Source organism: Monodon monoceros, unplaced genomic scaffold, assembly GCF_005190385.1.
Source record: "Monodon monoceros isolate NGI ecotype Baffin Bay Population unplaced genomic scaffold, NGI_Narwhal_1 Super_Scaffold_18, whole genome shotgun sequence".
Taxonomy (NCBI): Eukaryota; Metazoa; Chordata; class Mammalia; order Artiodactyla; family Monodontidae; genus Monodon; species Monodon monoceros.
The window spans coordinates 63,609,106-63,628,651 of NW_021703774.1; the positions used below are offsets into that span (position 1 = coordinate 63,609,106).

Consider the following 19,546-nt stretch of genomic DNA (forward strand, 5'->3'; position numbering starts at 1 on the left):
CTCCAAATACCAATACTTAACATATACATATGTCTACCAGACATATACATGTCTACCATGGCACTGTTCTAAGCGGTTTGCACATTTTAACTTATTTTCCTCATAAAAATGCCATGGCATCAGTGAAGAATGGGACTACCACACTCATACTTTCTGTTTTAAATAATTACATTAGAAAGTGTGGTACAGTAGAAACATTCCAGACCTCAGTCTCATACAGAGCACGGTTCAAATTCTGGCTCAGGACCTTCATAGTTACTTCATCTATAAAGTAGTTACAAAAATGTCTACCTAGATTTGCTTGAGTGAAGATCAAATGAGATCCCACAATGCTTAGTGCAAAGTCAGGGCTCAATAATACTGTACCTCTGTATGTCGACAAACAAAGCAGCAACAGCCATGATAATAACAGAGAAACATTATATATCTCAAATGCAATTATTTCTGTTTTACTCCAACCACCACTTACAACAAGGAGCAGCGTAGAGACATGAATGGCTGCACAAGCCATTTTAATTTTAAGTCCACAAAAGTCTACATTAAATGCATTATCTTACAAGATAATAACCTATGAAAGTATATAAAAAATAACTGAGCCAACATTATTTGGTATTTTTGATGCTTCCATTAACTTCAACTTAACTATTCCCTTTCCGAATATAAAATTAAAAATTGGCAAGCTATTTACAAAAAGACGTGTAATTTTGTTAATCAGGTTGATACTCTGAACATCTTTTTCTTCAGTTCAGCTGTTTTCTCATCTATTTTAGTGTGACAGTCCTCTGTTGCCTTTTCAATGCCTTCATGGTATTTCTCCAAAGCAGCTTTCAAGCTGAGAAATATTTCCTAAGTAGAAAATGAAATATAATAAGAATTATTCCATGCAATGACCTAAACTAAAAATGAGTTACAAGAATTCCAACAGTCTCGTTCATATTTATTAATAATATTTTAAAGCCTAAAGTACCTTATGCACATGTACACACTCGTATGCCTACTCTTATTAAGCTGTGCAGATGCATGAGAAACTCAGCTACTTAGAAAGAACAAAGCAGAGACATTAACAATGGCTTGAATTCCAAGGCATTAAGAACATATTTTTAATCATCAAAGAAAAATTTTTACTTTGGAGCTTTTCATGTTTACTTGGCAAATACCTAGATTACTATACTCTGCACTTGACCCTGATCATTATTTAAATGATATGTAAACAGATTTAATAGGTAATCTACAGGACTAAGAAATATAGGAATACCTTTTAGAATTGTTTTAACAAACTGATCAGGCAGTCCTACTATAAGCAATAGTGAGTTTTCATATAAACCTATATGGATGTGTTAAGAATTAAGAAAAAAATTACAAAACAATTTCTACAGACTGAATGAAATAATAAATGAACCACTTTGCATACATTTTATTCTATCTCATACTCATCAAATACAATTTTGATCCGTTTATTATTGATTTTTCTTAAACAAAACAATTCTCAAACCTTGATACAAGAAAAAGTAGTATTCTGAAAGATTATAAAAGGTGTTTCACCACTGAAATAGAACAGCAGGCTTTTTCCAATGGAAGGAAAAAGCAATAAATGGGTATAATGGGTATAAAAATGTTCTCAATTTTAAGTGCTGCTCCCATTAAACTTTTCTTAAACCCACAGTTTGGCTACTATTTATCTTAGTTTAAATTCTAGTGTAGATACTGTCTGATTTTGAGCAAATTATATAGATTATAATTTAATATAGTATGGATTCAAAATGTTCCAAAAAAGAACAACACTATTTCCAGAGACTGCCACCTGTGCAAGTTTGAGAACTACTGCTCTAGATTAAGCGAATATAAATGTTTAGCTTAAGGCTAAACATTTTCCCAAAATCTAAACATAGATCATTAAATCCTAATACAAAAATAGAAGAGGGTATTTAGATTCCCAAGATCTAAATCAGGCATCAAATTACTACAACTATGATGGAATATTAATCATTAGGAAAATAAATCAAACATTTTTGATACCTTTATTTCTTAAATCTTTTAGGAAAAATAAGGTGAATTAGTTGCTATCTTATGTAAACACCATTTTTTAAAAAAAATCAGCACATTTCAGCAGCTACAGATCAATTTAATTTCCTGGCTCTACAGAGATATGTATTTATTCATTCCAAAAAGAAAGCTGAATAAATTTGGTACAAAGACATTACTCATGAGAAACTATTAAAATGAAGTGTGGTTAAATAAAGATATACAATCTGTAAATATCTGAACCAGCCATTTCAACACACTCAGAGGAACAATTTTCTCCTGAGAACACCTATATTCTCAAGGAGGAACCAAATCCTACAGGTAGAGCCACAATAAATGAATGAAACATTAAAGCCCAATTCCACTGGCACATCCACAGAAGCAAACAAACATTTGAAGTTCTAAGCCAGCCCTCACAGGATATTAATAGCAATAGATCACAGCCCTCACGAAAGCTACAAATTTCAATTTCCAATTAAATTCTGTATCCAAGTGGAACTTATCATATTCATTCACATAATAAGTAAGTCTTACTGTGATAGCTTGGCTGAAGTTAAATATTTTTAAACTCAGACTCTAGTTCTACAGTGCCTAACAGGACAACCACTAGGGACACGTGATTATTTAAATTTACATTTAAACAGCTACATGTTCCTCAGTTGCACTGGCCACACTTCAAGTGCTCAGCAGCTACGTGTACCTAATGGCTACCGTACTGAGCAGTACGGAACATTCCCAGCAGTAAGTTCTTTGGATAGCATTGGTCTAGGTAGTTATCTCACTTTTCAAATCAGAGAAATTCAAGATGACATAACATCCATGGAATTTTATGGCCAGTGTAGCCATTTACCCACCAAGTCTGTATTAATTTATCAACCAATATATTACTGAGTACCTTCTACAAGCAGCACCGTAAAGAGTACAACAGTACGATGGAACATGCAATTATGCTTTCTACCCTAAAAAACCATACAATCCAGACCAGACTGGATACTGAGCACTTAATATATAGCTGGTATAAACAAGGAACTAAATTTTAAATTTTATTTCATTTTAATTAATTTAAAAGTAAATGTAAATAGCCACATGTTGCTGGTAGCTACCCCATTGGACAGCACAGATCAGAATAAGACTAAAAATGCTACAGTATTTGAGAAGGAGAGAAATCAAAGATATCTAAAAGGAGCCAGAGAAAGTTATATTGAGAATACACTTTTCGTTAAACCTTAAACAATGAAAATGATTAGCTTAGATACAAAACGTTAAAAATCCCAGAAGGTAGGAATCATGCCTTCCTTGTTCATACTTACTCCCTGAATCAAATATAAAGGCTGGCACCTAGTAGGTGCATAGACCATTTGTTGAATGACTGACTAAATGCATGAATAACTACAGGAGAACAGGGAGTTCCTGTTTTAAACGAGAAAGTGTAGTAATAAGAGTGATATTTTAGCAGGTTAAATTTGGCAATACTTAGGATTCAGGGCAGATTTGATGTAGGAGGATCTTAAGTCAAGGAAGAAATTTAGCCAGTTTTTGCTGGAATTCATGAGTATTAGAAAGTTATGTGATAGAAGTATGATTAGAAAGGGGTTGTTATGAACAGTATCAATGACATTATCTTGGTGATTGGATATCAGGATTATCTAAAGAAAATCCGAAATTGCAATTCTTTGATATTTTGAAAATGATGATGCCGCTGAAGAATATGAAGAAAATAAGTGAAAGAGAGAGGGAAAGGGAAGGGGAAAGAGAGAGAGACAGAGGGGGAAGGAGAAAGTGAGGAAGAGGAAAGACACTAAAGATGTTGAATGTAATTTAATAATTGTTTATTTTTGTTGTGATAAGCTAATCCATTGAAAATATCCATCAGGCAGCTAAAATAAGGAGTAGAGTTGAGGAAGACAGAACAGGAAACAGATTTTTGAAAGCTATCTAAATAAAGATGATGACTGAAACGAGAAGAGATGAAATATCTATGGAAAAGAATAATTAGTGAAAAAAAGGATATGATGATCATTAGGGTCCAACAGAATTACACAGTTTGGCAATCTTAACATATCCTTCTTTCCTTTTCATGAAAGATGATTATGAAGTAAGTTAAGGAGGGTTCTTTGACAAAATATATCTTGATTTCACCAGGGGACTTACAGACTCTCCCAAGCTATTTTGGAACAAACGGATACCACAGTGTTGTCTGGGTAAAGGTATGGTTAGAACAACTCAGCAAGTTGAACAACTGTATCCAAAGTTTTGATCAACAGTTCTATGCTGTTCTGAAGGAAGAAATACGACACAGCAAAGGGCCCAGTCCTACTCAACATTTATCTCCCCTGGAGCAAAAGGCATGCTGGTCAAATTTGTAGGTGATGCTAAGCCACGAGAAATAGTTAACGTGAATGATACATAGATTTAAACTGACCTTGAAATTTTGGAAATCAAGGTGGAAATAAATAACATGAAACCTAAAATAAATAACAGTAAAATCCAGAATTAAAATTTCAAAAAACTAGTTGCATTAAAGTGTGGTGAAAAAATTTTAAGTTGGCAGAACCTCATATGAAAAAGACAGAGGTCCTTTAATTGATCACAAGCACAATATGAGCCAAGGGCAAGATGCTGCTGTTAAAAATCCAACCCAATATTACGCTTCATTGACAGTAGCCTTGTGCTCTGGGGCTGGTCACACCATTACTTGGAAGACTATGTTTAGTACTGGGTTCTACATTTTAAACAGAATAAAAAAAGCAGGAAACAGAGTAGAGAGGACAGTAAACAGAATAATGAATCTGAAAATTAAACTATATAAAGAATGGCTGGAAAACTAGGGCTAGTTAACCTGGATGAGAAGGCTGAAAGAACCCATGATCTTTACCCTCAAATGTCTTAAGTACAGTTTTATTCAGTAGAAGAGGATACAGATTTGTTCCAGAGAGGTGATCTTGGTTCACTAGAGTACAGAAATGAACATTTTTAAACTCAAAATAAGAAGTAACATTTTAATAACTATAGCTGTCCTAGTAGAACAGCTTGGGTAGTGATGAGCTCTGTAATATTGAAAACAATGAAGCAGAACACATCAGTGGTTCTCAAGAGACATGCTAAAAAATTTAGGCTCATGGGCCCCACTGCTGGTAATTCTAACTCAATATATTTTCGTGGGGGGTTGCTCATCTTTAAATTCCTCATTGAGTTCTACTACATGGCTAATTTTAAGAAACAGCATGCTAGATGGCTTTCCAATTTTACAAATATTTATGGAAAGCATACTACATATAAGGCAGCATTCTAGGCATGGTTTGACAAGACATACTAAGGTAAAAAGTAAGATTGCTATTGTTGAGAAACTTAAAATGTTATTGGCAAGACATATATGCACAAACCTAAAAGGAATTTAAGGCAGGCACGGGCACTTTTTATGACCTATAGACAAAAGGTACTTACATTAGTAACTGGTTCATTAACTGTATCTGACCATGTGATGACAAATAAATATCTGCCCATTTGATTTGGTTAAGAAGTAGGATTAAATATCTCCTAAGGGCTTTCTAACCCCCATTCTAGAGATAAACAGAGGGCCAAAGGCTTGGTAGATATCCAGTTAAGGGACAGAAAAAAAAAAAAAAAAAAAAAAAGTGGTTGGAATGTAGAAAGAAAAGGAAGAATAGTAAAAATCAGGACAGTGTACTGGGCAGACCATGGGAGGGGAAACCCAGCAATTTTCTTTTTCTTTCTTCCCTTCCTTTTAAAGTAGCCTTGAGACAATCCTCACTATGTATATATACACTTACATGTGCACGTGCTAACAATCTAATATTTCAGAGGATAAAAGTTCCTGAGAACAAGAGAGGGGATTGCCTACTGTGGTTCTTTTAGTATTAAGAATCCTTGCAAATTAAATGTGAATGGTGAAAGGTAATGATAGCATGTTTAAATATCTTTCAGGTTTCAGAGGTTTAGGATAAGATATCAATATAGGCAAGATGAAGAATGAGAAAAAAAGAGGCCAAGGGATTTTACATGATAAAGGGCTGTTCTTAGTGACTTCTGGTAGAGCAGTTTGGGACAATCTTGAGGACACTGAACAAACTTTAAAGGCTAAGGATAGAATGAGATGTGATAAAGGTAGCAGGAATAGACTACTTTTTTGGGTCTTTGGCAGTCAACAAAAAAAAGAGAAATAAACATAATAAGCATATTATGTTTGGCACTATACTGACATTTTGGAAGATAAAAATGTAGAAGACAAGATGCCTATCCTCATTAAACTTGAGACTGTGTATGAAACAATAAAATAAATATACTTAAAACAAGCAGAGTAACTTTAGGTAATTATGATAAAGTTATCATTAAAAAAAAAAAATCTCAAAATACCGGTAACAACTCAAATACATTTAACACTGATGATAAGAAATACTTTTGAGATCCTTTTATCAGGAAAAAATGCAAAAATTTTTTAGAAGACATTACTTTAAATCACCATCTAAATTCATGTATCAAAAAAATTCAGAACCTTTATGGAGCACCTACTCGCATTGCAAAGCACAATTCTAGGTGCTAACAGGGAAAAAAGGCAAGGAAAAAAAAGGTATGAGGAGACATACATGCAAACTATCCCAGGGTAATGGAAAAGGTGCTATAAATGGAAATAAAAGCAACAGACCTGAGGGGTCAATTTCTACTCTGGAGAACTGACAAAATCTTCAAAATGAGGATGACATAATTTACATTTTAAACTTGTGAGATTATCTGAAATTAATTTCTTATGAACATATACTCACCTGAGACTTCAGTTTCTCCCTTTCAGCAGCATCTTTTAGTTGTTGAATTCCAAATTTAATTTTTTGGATTTCTTGATTAATTGTGGTTACTCGCTCATAGACAGCACCTCTTTTTTCTTGAACTTTATTGCAATCTCTAAAGGAAAATAGAGACAGCTAAATTATAATTCCTCTTAAGCATCTAAACAGTCAAGCATTTAACTCTAATTTTGATTCCAAAGAGACTGCTTGTATTTGACTGACACACCTAAAACTCTTCTCAAGATATGAAAGCAAATACGCGAATCGCAGCGTGGCGCTATATTCAGCTCATGGCATAGAGTAAGCTCTTCCACACAAAGCTGTTATTTAACATGGAGATCTTAAGTCACATCTCCCCAGTTGTGCTCACTCATGTACTGTTGTTAGCAGTGTGAATCAGCACAACTTTCCTGCAAGGCGTGTGGCAACAAATTAAAACCCTCAGGTTCTGCCCTTTTGGTTCATCTGCATGAGGAGAGCAAAGGAAATCTTCAGACCATCCTAATACGCCTTTTAGAGGCTGAAATAGTGTTATCTCATAGACATATCTGGGGCATTTATTCTAAAAACACATTTTTGGAACTGATGGGAAGAAGACTCTACCAATGAAACACCCAAACATACTGGCCAACAACAACGATGACGACAGCCATGACAAAATGCTTAGCAAAGTACTACTTCGTATATGAATAAAAAAATAAGACTTTTTCTCAAAATATGCTATGTTACAGACCAGCTGGACAGTAAAATGAACCAGTTGATTCACTCTAATACAACTCTAGACCACTGTCTCTAAAGTGCACTGAAATAAGCAGTAGCACCAGCACCCTTCTGAAGAATTGTGCAAAGGATTTGGAATTGTGATATAAGGAAAAGAAAAAAAAAACTAGTACCTAAAACATCTCTAAATCTAGATATAGCAACATTATGAGATTCATAATTAACTCATCTGTTTTAGCCACCTAACAGTGGAATACCTTTTTGAAATTATAGGAGACTTGGAATCTTAGGGAAAAAGTGAATTAGGTTTTTCTAATTACTTTCTAATACATTAAATTTAAAATAAGTTCATACTCAATCACGGTGCGTTTGTACTGCTTGACATCCTCATGCTTCTTATTTATTCTGAACTGTGCTGTGGCAAGTTTTTCCTTCTTCACAATCATCAGTCTTTTAAAGGAATTTTCTTCAGTTTTCAATTTCTTCAGTTCTGACTCATCACTTTCAATTTTGTCCTCCAAGTTCAGGCTCTGTATTTTATGAGATGTATTTAAAGTCAATACAACCAATTAGGATTTACAAATAAAATGAAGGACTATTTTCTAGGATGCGCTGTAATAAAATACAATTTTAAAATGTGATAAAACTGTTTAAACACTGAAAGCCCAGCGCAAGAATGCAGACTGAACGAAACAGACAACAGGAAGGCACTAGGGATACTGAGAAAGAACCTGACACCTAAAGAGGTGTTATTTCTCATGTCATTTTATCAGCAAGGATTGGAATAGAGGAACACGTTAATAAGATCAGCCAACTGGCTAAGTTGAGGGGGTGAGGGTCTGAACTAAGGTAGTAGGAATAAAGAGGAAACAGTAGACCCTAGAAACAAAAGCAGTGGATCTCAATCCTTTTTTGTGCTGACTCTTGATGGGAGATAAGGGAAGTGTGTAGCTGGGAAAGAATATCTCAGGCTACTCACCTTTCAACCCCTTCTTCCCTCAAGAAAGAAATCTTTCATTAAACGCTATGTCAGTGATCCTGGGGGCAGTCTGGATTAGGACAATGAAGTGAAAAGGATTTTCAAGTTTCTAGCCTAAGAAACTTAAAAACGTTGGCCTTAGCTGTCCATCTTCACTCAGGGTAGGGTCTGTGTCGTAAACTTTAAATCTCTTTATAGATCCTAGCTACAGTGTTAGACAGTAAGTTGGGACTTTATGCTTACTGATTAGAAGATCATTTCCAACTGTCAGAACAAGTTTAAAATTCCATTACTTTTTTCCAAAATATACATGGTAATATGCTATGTTAATTAATTTATTATTCATTTCATCTGAAGGTTAAAATGGGTCTACTATTGCTATGTTTAAAAAGAACACTGTTTTATCCTTGAGCACACATTGCCACATCTATTATAATGTAGAATGACCCAGCTTTTCTGTAGGAAAACAGCAACAGAAAGTAAAAGCAAATCAAGGGACTACAGTAAACTATTACATAATAAAGACATAAAAACGCCATACAATACAAACCTCCTTTAAGATAGTGGTTAATTTTTCCCTATTATCTGCAAGGTCCTGTATTTTCTTTTGATATAGCTGCACCTCCAGCTGACATGAAGGCAGGCAGTCAACAGAGTCTCGATAGATTTCATACTTTTCCATCACTTCTTGCTTTGAAAGAAAAAAAACACAGAAACCAGGTTGGCACTCTCCTTTATGAAACTGCAGTAATGTCAATTTGTTTGCTCTTAAATAATTTCTGTACTTGATACTGAAAGCTAAAGAGCAGAGAACAATTAAGTTTCTAGGTCAGTAGCAAAGCACTATTACTGACATGTGTCTAAGCACATATAATTATGCTTCCTAATTGCCAAATATCCTTGAACAAAGAAAAACTACCATAATTTTACTAAATCACTCATTGAAGTACCTTCCAAAGCTTATTCATAACAATTTTTAAAGAGTTCATTTCTGCTAATACTCAAACTACTCCTGATTATTCCTGGGCAATTATAATCTTCCTATTCATTTGTATAATAACTATTACTACAGCTAATTCTTTCAAAAAGATTAATTCTTCTTCTAAAATTAGGAAATGAGCATATGTTTACCACAAGCACTGCAACAATACAAAGGCTTCTTTCCTTTCCCCACTAGTCTCTCTCTCCTCCCACCTTATTAACCAGTTGGATTTTGTCTTCAGTAAAATGCTTAATCATATTTCAGCTCATTTTTCCATTAAGTTGTCTTTTTCCTACTAATTTGTAAATACTCTTTTGTGTCTTTGCATATCATGGATATAATCCCTTTACCTGTCATATGCACTATATATATGTTCCACACATCTACTTTTCTCTATAGCTTTTGAGTTTCCAATCTTAATTTAAAAACTCTATCCCAGTCCAAGATAATACAAGTGTTCTCCTAAAATTTCTAAACTTGTTAAATTTTCAATCCAATTAAAAATTATCTTTGTAAATGGTGCAAGGTATAGACCCAACTTTCTTTTCATCTAGATGAACTGCCAATTGAATCAGAATTGCTTATTAAATAAACAGATCTCATAAATACTCAGATCTATTTCTGAGCTCTCATTTCTGTTCTAGTAATCTTTGTCTATTCCCGTGTGATAATTCTTAATTATCAGGAATGACCTGAATAACAAATTCAGAGATAAACCAGAAATGTTCTTTTTAATTAACAGTTTAAAAACCTTTCCTCATAAAGGATGCTAAATTGTCTACCCACTTCTACTTTTGTCCCACATACCTCAATCCATCTCCCAGAGTAACCCATAATCTTTTTAAACTTAAATCATACCATGTTCCAACACTACCCTTTTAAACTAGCTAGTGGTATGCCCTTGCTTTTAAGGTAAAATCCAGCACCCTGAATAATCTGCCCATTGCCCATTTTTCCATCATCATCTCATGCCATTCTCCTTCTTATACATCATGCTTTCTTCCTTGAATATAACTTACTCTCTACTACTACCTCATAGAATTTGCATATGCTGTTCCCTCTGCCTTGAATGCTCTTTCAATATCAATTTATTAATATAACCTCTGTTCATCCTTCAGATGTCAACATAAATTTCCATTCCTTCCCACCTCCACCTCTTGATTTCCACAATACTAAACTAGGCTACTCTCATTATGTTATTTTGAAGCACCCTATCCTATTTTTTATTTGTTTGTTTCTCTCTTTGGTGCTTTTTAAAAAATAGACTTTATTTTTCAGAGCAGTTTTAGGTACATAGCAAAATTAAGCAGAAGGTACAGAGAGTTCCCATATACTTCCTGCCTCTACACATGCACACCCTATACTTTTTCATAATACATATTATAATTTATAACTATAGAACTGATTTTAAAATTGTTTAACACCTTTCTCACTTAAGATAAAGTAACTAAGTCTCATGAGGACAGGTCATTTCTGTTTTGATCACCCAGGGCAAAAGCCTCAAAAATTTGTTGCATAATTAAACAAATGTCTTGAAATTATACTTCTCTTCCTACATCCATTTTAGAGAAGAGCTAAAAATTAAAGACAAGGGCAAAAAGCACAAGAAGAAGAGATGTATAGATAATCTGGAAATTAGAAAATTAACACAAAATTAAACAAGAGTTGCTAAAAAGAAAAAAAGAAAAGCATTAAAATAAAAAGGAAACTCACTCTGGAATTCTTAAGCTTCTGGACTGTATCTTTCATTTTTTCTTTATAATTCTTAAGCTTCTCTGGAGAATCCACAATTTTTGTTTTCAAACTCTCTTGTACTTCTTTCAAAGAAACCACTGACAATTTTAGTTCATTCTGTTGAGAAAACATTTTTATATGTTAGATATAATAATAAAACTGGTGATTAGCCACTACGGTAATGGAAAAGAACAAAGAAATGGGTCTGTGTTTGTTGTATTGGGGTTAAATTAAATTTTGACCACATCACTCCCCTGCTTGATTGCTCACTTTTGTCTGCAGGCCAAAGATCAGGCTCCTTAACACACCATTCAAGATCTTTCATTATGTAGCTCTTACTCTCCTTTCCAGTGTCATCTTCCACCAGCTTCCTACTACACTCTACAATCTGGTAATATAGTCAGTCTTATGTCTGGACAATTATAAGTGATCTCTCTCTGATAGTATGGTCCTCCTGAGTACCATCATCCCATTCCTGTACTGCAAGTGAGTTTCTATTAATCCTTGAAAATCCTGTTCCTACTTCCTCTGTATTCCTTCTATAAACAGTTATTGTACATGTGATACTATAACTATGTATTTAATATGTGTTTCTGAATTAACTGAGCAACCTGGGATTGTGAACAGTTATCTTTGCTTTCCCAGAACCCAATGAAAGTAATAGCACTGAGAAGGTACTCAGTATACAGTTACTAAACTAAAACAAATTTCCTTCTCCTGAATTTAAAACCATCGGGGGAATTAAGATGAAGGGTATCTGAGAATTCTCTTATATAACACAAATCCATTCCTATGAAAACAGAACAACAAAACAGCAACAAATGACTATATACACCTATATCTGTGCATGTAACGGCACAGAAAAAGGACTGGAAAAGTGTAACCTCTAGGTACAGTTGGCAGAGAGAAGAGGGCCTTTCATGTCTCTCTCTCTCTCTCTCTCCCTCTCTCTCTCTCTTTATATATGCATATGTGTGTTATCGGAGTATTTTACAATAGGAATGTATTACTATACAGCTTGTATAATTTGCCTAAATTATTTCTAACTAAAAAATTTTAAAAAGTTCTTACCTTTTCATCAACTAACTCAGAGGCCAAAACTGAATGTTTGAAACAATATTATTTACTTTTTTCTTAGAATTTAGCACACCACCACATTATCTACTCTTTTAATGCCCTACAGAATTAGAGATCATTTTCCTTACATTAGCATTGACTTTCATCAACTTTCTTCCCTTTACAAAAAGCCTAAATTTGCTATTTTAACTACAAAGTGATTTTGTTTTAATATAGATTTAAATGCGACAGAGAGAAGTGAATAATAAAATTGAACCATAGTCAATATTACTCTGATGAAAACATCTGCCAATAAGAAGTGACAGAAAAATAAGGAATATATTATACCAAAGTAAATTTCAGATAGCTATAAAGTATAAACATTAAAGTAACAGGGGGACTTCCCTGGTGGCGCAGTGGTTAAGAATCCGCCTACCAACACAGGGGACATGGGTTCGAGCCCTGGTCCGGGAAGATCTCACATGCCACGGAGCAACTGGGCCCGTGCACCACAACTACGGAGCCTGTGCTCTAGAGCCCGCAAGCCACAACTACTGAAGCCTGCACGCCTAGAGCCCATGCTCCAAAACAAGAGAAGCCACTGCAATGAGAAGCCTGCGCACCACAACGAAGAGTAGCCTACCGCTCGCCGCAACTAGAGAAAAGCCCACATGCAGCAACGAAGACCCAACGCAGCCAAAAATAAATAAATAAATAAATTCATTAAAGAAAACAAACAAAAAAAATAATAGGGAAATAATAAAAGTACAAGAGAAAATATGGGATTAAAAAAATGAGGAATGAGATAGGCCTTTCTATGTATAGAGTTAAACCCAAATGTAGAACACTGTATCTATCAATTTTACTACATAAATACATAAACCTGCCAATAGGAAAAAATGATGAATTTGAAAGACAAATAGAGTTAATACCTCTAATTCATGGACTTAAAAAAAAATGAAATAAACAAGGAACATATACAGGTAGTTCACAAAGTAAGAAATAACAACAAATCACTGAATAAGGTGGTCTAAGTCACTAAAAAAAAAAAAAAAAAAAAATCAAAATTAAAATGAGGTGTTTTTTTTCCCCTATAAGAATGGCAAAGACAAAAAGAAAAAGAAAAACATCCACTTCTGACTACAATGTAGGGAAAAGAATACTCTCATATTCTACTGGTAGAAGTGCAAATTGATATCTTTTTAGAAGACAGTTTGGCAATGTGGGCCAAATTTAAGTGTGATTTCCTTTAACTCAGAAATCCTACATTTAGGAATCTACTGTATGATAAAAAGCAGCCTGGTGCACAAATATACAGGTACATGTGTAGGTGTGTAACACACATGTGCTATTGTTCAATAGCAAAAAAATTAGAAGCAATGTGAATGTCTATCAATAGGACACTAAAACAATCTACATTAAGGTACATACATAGAATGCACAACCATATGCAGTTATTAAAATAATGAGGCTATATATTGACGTGATAGCTATTTACACTATATTGTAAAATGAAAAAAAAGCAGGTTTGAGACATGTAGAGTGTAATATCATTTATGTAGAATTACACATATATGTGTATATTTGCACAGAGAAATGTAATCTATGACATGTATCTGATTGCGTGGTGAGCTTTCAGGTGATTTTCACTTCTGTCATACATTTTTGTGTTTCCACATTTTTTAAAACAATAGTCATCTATTATATTTAAATTGTAAAAAGTTAAATTAGTTTCACTTTAAGGGAAAAAGAGAGAAACATTTAACAATAATAACACACAGTTAAAATACTCCTCCAAACAAAAGATTCAAACCTTAAATGCTAGTTAAATGAAAAGATGCTTACCAAACGCTTGGTTTTTTCTGAAATATCTGACTTCTTTTGTGAATTTCCCTCTTGCAGCACTATCTAGGGAAAGAAGCAAACAACTGCTTTATAATGATTCAAAACAGATTTCAATTTAGTCAATGCTTTTTAATAAAAGTAAGAAAGGACAGGAATTAAATGGATTAGACCAGATAATCTCAAACTTTCTGTTCATTATGACCCTAAGGGCAAAAGAAACACCTATCAGTTCCTTTATTAAGTAGTTAAATCCAAACAACTGAATAAGTATTTATGTCCTAATAACTTAGTAGCCCTTTGAAAAAGTAATACATACAAATTGACAGAAAAATACTATTTTTATTTTATTCTTAAACAGCCACAACTACTTCCAAATTGGATGTGTGTACTGCAAAAATTGGGCACTACACAAATTCACACATCTTATAATCACTGGACACAGACAATTCTTATTTCTTGTTGCACGATGATTTTCGCATAGCACTTGCTTTTTATCATGGCAAAAGCCAAAAACCCATGTTCACAAAGATACGAAAGGAAGGTAACGCGAGTTCATGTTGAAACTGTGAACTACCTTGAGCTAGAAAAGTTCAAGCAGTGCATGACAGATGCTGAATGTTGTTTCCCTTTAAAATTTAAAATAACCTGAAGCACCCTTGAGGGTTTGCTGCAGTATCCAGGGCGCCTCAGCACACAGTTTGGAAACATCAGGTTTAGACACAGAAAAATCTTAAAAAATTCTAGTCAACAAGATAGCATATACCTTTGACAACATCAATAAATAATCATGGTTTGACCTGGACAACAGAAGTATATATCTGTTATAAGGTGCGCAGATGGACACAGCGATATACCCCATTTCTTTAGTAATTGAAAGCAATGTGATCTTAGCTCCTCCACATCTACAAAACAACTTTTAAAAAGTTTAAGGTGTCCAACAACAGATACCGTTTTTTGACGAAACTCTTGATTCAGCGACTGCTGCAGCTCCTGGATATCATCTGAAAGCTGCTTGAACTCTGCTTGCTCTTCAACTGGAACAGAACTGAACACAGCAAAATAAATTAAAATAACATACATCAAGTTCTTAATCTTGAAAGGCCAAAAACAGTCTCTTCCCTCCAACAACTTAAATGAAAAAAACTATCTGCTCTCACGTTTATGAGTTCTCATTCTTCCAAATGACAGTAATTTAAAATCCATGACCTGGCTGGCCTCTACTACAAACAGAAAATAAAGATCAGATGAGCTCCTTCAACTTCCTGCCACCAAATCTCTGTGTGGACTCATCTGTGTACACACCTACCCTTTCTAACTCCACTCCTAATTTTAGTGCTGATTCCTCCACCTCTGCTCTGGCTCTCATTTTCTCACATCTCTCTCCTGTATCACCCATTTCTTTTGCTCTACTAATCCTTCCTAATAGCGCTTACGCATGTTTCAGTCTCTTCCATATGAATGTTCTCAACTTTAGTTTTTAAAACATTGTGTAGAATTGGTACTTTAATTTTCATTTCCTTGACTGCTATTGAGTTTAACGATCTTTACATATTTTTAATTAGCTATTTGTACTTAATCCTCTGTAAATTCCCTGTTTATAGCCTTTGCCCATTTTTCCATTATCCTTTTTCCTATCAGTTTGTAGGAGTTCTTGGTATGTTAAGAATATTATGTGGCCTTTGTTATTAGAGATAGTAAGGCTTTGCTGCATATGTTGCAAGTATTCTCTTCCAGTTTGTCATTTCTCTTTTGACTTGGTTTATGGTGAATTTACCATGTTAAATTTTAATATCTGCCTGCTACTCCCAGTCTTTTCAGCTTGCTGCTGTCTCTAAAGGCAATTTATGCCAGGGCAGGCTAAAAAAGAGCTCTCACCTGAAACAGAAAACTCCAAAGACATCAACATATTAGAAGGGATAAAAAAATCCTTTTGTTCAAAATCAATACATATAAAGCCAAGAAATCATAACCCTTGAATGATTCCTTCTCCTATTTGACCTTTGAGTCAAAAAACAAAACAAAACAGCAAACCTCTGTGGAAGGAATAAAAATTTTAACAGAATTAACTGATCTGAAGGAAAAAAGAGAATCCTGTCAGTTACTGCTCACCTACTAAGATAAATACCACTAGATATAATTTAGGAGAGTAAGTTAATGGCTTTAAACATGTCTGGCTGATGCATTAACAACAACAAAAAAGTAAAAGAGTAAATTATGCACTAAAAGAAGAAAAGTTAGTTTTTCTTTCTCAAAAAAGGTAAACTTAAACACTCTGCTATTTAATAAGGAAGATAAAAGAGATGAAGTAGACTGTAGACTGTAAAATACTACTTACATTCATTTTGCATTTTGAAATTGCATTTATTTTATTTGTAAATCTCCTACTTACTCAAGTCTCTCCAATTTCATTATTGCCTCCTGGTGTGCAGTATTTAACTGCTGCATTTTGTCCACAGAAGATTTCTATTAAAGCAATTTTAACAATTTCATATTAGTGTTTTTCAACATAATCAGAGACATGTTTAAAAAAATATCTACTGGTACTGGCTACAAAATGCTTCCTCACTCTACAACTTTCACCATGAGAAATAAGAAATTTAAGAAAGAATTAGGCATTTACGACAAGTGACTTAGGAATTCCTTTACTTATTCAACACACAAATGTTGAGTTCTTACTACAGTCAGGCCCTGTGCTAGGTACCAGGAATAATTCCCAAGAAGACTAACTTATAGCTCCTCGACTTAAGTAGTTCAGTCTCCTTGACGAGTCAGAAAAACAAATATAAAACTACAAAACAACTTGTCATAGAACTGATTATAATGACATCCTATCCAACCTGGGCAATGGCTGGGAAGGTGTATCGCAGAGGGTTCATAGAAATGATAGATGTCTGAGCCATGTCTTAAAAAAATGAAGTGAAATTAGCCAAACAAAATTGTGTGTTTGTATGTGTTGGCACATACACCTGTACACTTTGGAGAGTATGTGATGTTTAGGTGGTATAAGCTGAACGTGATTTGTACAAGGAAATATTTATCCATGTAGCTCAGTCACTAAAGGCCTAATTCTCTGGTGTTACTCTGGTGCTTTTCTAAAAGTATGGTGCCCTCAAACTGCGGACAGATGGGAACAAATCACACAGATGACCCATAATCTTTCCAAATTCCCTAAATTGTTGATGAAATGAGTTTCTATCTGTTAAAGTGATTTACTTGAACTGAATCTTATAATGCAATGCCAAGTAAGCATGATAAATAGAACAAAACACCTAATTAGTCTATTATTTAGAAAGCAAATATAAATGTCAAATATCTCAATTATTTAAAGAACACTACATTATCTATTAAACTTCAAAGAAAAGGAATGGGTTATCACTATTCTCTTCCCTTACATTTCCTAATAAAGGAAAAGGAGTCTCAGCTACAAAATTAAAACAAAAACCCCAGCTTCTCCCTAATGATACCAAATATAGAAGAAAATCTCATTCTGAGATCAGCTTACTAAAATTTGCAATTTCATATGAATATAATATTGATATGTAAATTTAATTATAATGGCCATAAAACAATTAGGTATCTGTGACAACCATTTCAAAATAGATTAGTGGCGCACAAATGATGTTATTGATCTGGTATGTGACCAAAAAAATACACTTAAATCTTACATATTGCCAAAGAAACTCCATGTATGTCTCACGGCATGCTTCTCTGAAGTGAATAAAATTGATAATGCCACTTAAAAACCGACTTGTCCGTTTTGCCTCTAAAATACAAAGAAAGACTCCTTAAATAAATCTTTGAAACAATATAATATAAAAGTGAAAATTTATCCTTTTTCCACCATATATTCCGCTCATAGTTACAGAACAAAAATATGTGTTTGCTAATTAACCAAAGTGAAGAACTGCTCTAACTTGATGATCAGAATTATCTTAACCAAAAAAAAGCACTTTGACCATGAAAGAACAACAGAGACCAACCAGATTTACTATCCCATCTTAAACAACCAGAAAACCGGACAAAATATATAAAACAACAAATTTTAGACACTGAACAACAAGCAATACAGGACAGCAATCCACAAGAGAAGTAAATGAGGTGAACCCTATTAATGAATGCACTAGTCCACCACTTAAGGGAATTTTCAGGCTGTAAACCAGGGAGGTAGAATATAAACAGAACTCATGGGTTTTGCTGAGTCATGAAGATAGAGTTCAGAGTTTGGAGAGACCAAAGCAACTATAATTTTTAGAGTCTGAAGAGGCCAAGGCAACTAGAATTTATAAAAACTCTATCTTCTTGATTCAGCCTTTGAATTCATTCAGCCTATGAATATATTCTATAAATATATTCCATTTGTTCAGGAAGGTAGAGAAAAGCATTAGCATTATAAGGAGAGAAAGGGAAAACCTGAATCAAATTTTACAATTGAAAAATAAAATACCTGAAATGAAAAATGCACTAGATAGGATTAAGAGCAGATTAGACATACAGATGAAAGGATTAGTGAAACTGAAGACATAGCAATAAAAGCTACCTAAAATGAAGGCCAGAGAGAAAAAAAAAATAGAGAACTTATGAACTGAGGGACAATATCAAGCAGCATAACAAATGTGTAATTGGAGTCCTACAAAAACAAACGGCAGAAAAAACTTGTATAAAATAGCTAAATATTTTCCAAATTTGATAGAAACTATAAACATATCCAAGGAAGTGAGCAAATCTAAGTGGGGGTAAAAAAATAAAATAAAATAAAATCCCCAAAGGCACATTATAATCAAATTGCTGAAAACGTGTGATAAAGAGAAAGTCTTATTAAAAACAGCCAGACGGGGACTTCCCTGGTGGCACAGTGGTTAAGAATCCGCCTGCCAATGCCGGGGACATGGGTTTGAGGCCTAGTTCGGGAAGATCCCACATGCCGTGGAGCAACTAAGCCAGTGCGCCACAACTACTGAGCCTGCGCTCTAGAGCCCACGAGCCACAACTACTGAGCCTGCGTGCTGCAACTACTGAAGCCCGCGCACCTAGAGCCTGTGCTCCACAACAAGAGAAGCCACCACAATGAGAATCCCACGCACCACAACGAAGAGTAGCCCCTGCTCGCCGCAACTTGAGAAAGCCCACACACAGCAACAAAGACCCAATGCAGCCAAAAATTAAATAAATAAATAAATTTATTTTTAAAAAAAAAACAGCCAGAAAGGAGGAGAACCAAGAGAGAATAACTCCAGGTTGAGTAAGCAAGTGGTTTAGATTATTAACTTTCATATAGAAACAGTTGATGATGCCTTGGACTCACATGACACAGGGAAATGGAACTGAGATCCCTACTTGACGTGGGACTCTAGAAAGGCTACATCCTTAGAGAAAAGGTAGATTAAGGAAAGTAAAATTTCTCATAAC

General features: G+C 34.3%; 1 protein-coding gene across 2 annotated transcripts in view; it reads right to left on the reverse strand.

The window, feature by feature from the left end:
• Positions 1–406: 406 nt before the first annotated feature.
• Positions 407–19,546, reverse strand: part of NUF2 (NUF2 component of NDC80 kinetochore complex) — a 29,821-nt gene continuing 10,681 nt past the window's right edge. For both annotated transcript variants that reach the window (XM_029229119.1, XM_029229120.1), the window contains 9 exons: positions 17,806–17,903; positions 16,530–16,603; positions 15,089–15,185; positions 14,141–14,203; positions 11,219–11,356; positions 9,074–9,214; positions 7,899–8,074; positions 6,804–6,939; positions 407–846 (listed from right to left, as the gene is read on the reverse strand). In XM_029229119.1, coding sequence (XP_029084952.1) covers positions 712–846; positions 6,804–6,939; positions 7,899–8,074; positions 9,074–9,214; positions 11,219–11,356; positions 14,141–14,203; positions 15,089–15,185; positions 16,530–16,603; positions 17,806–17,903 — 1,058 coding nt within the window. In that variant the 3' untranslated portion in view covers positions 407–711. The remainder of the gene's footprint in view (positions 847–6,803; positions 6,940–7,898; positions 8,075–9,073; positions 9,215–11,218; positions 11,357–14,140; positions 14,204–15,088; positions 15,186–16,529; positions 16,604–17,805; positions 17,904–19,546) is intronic.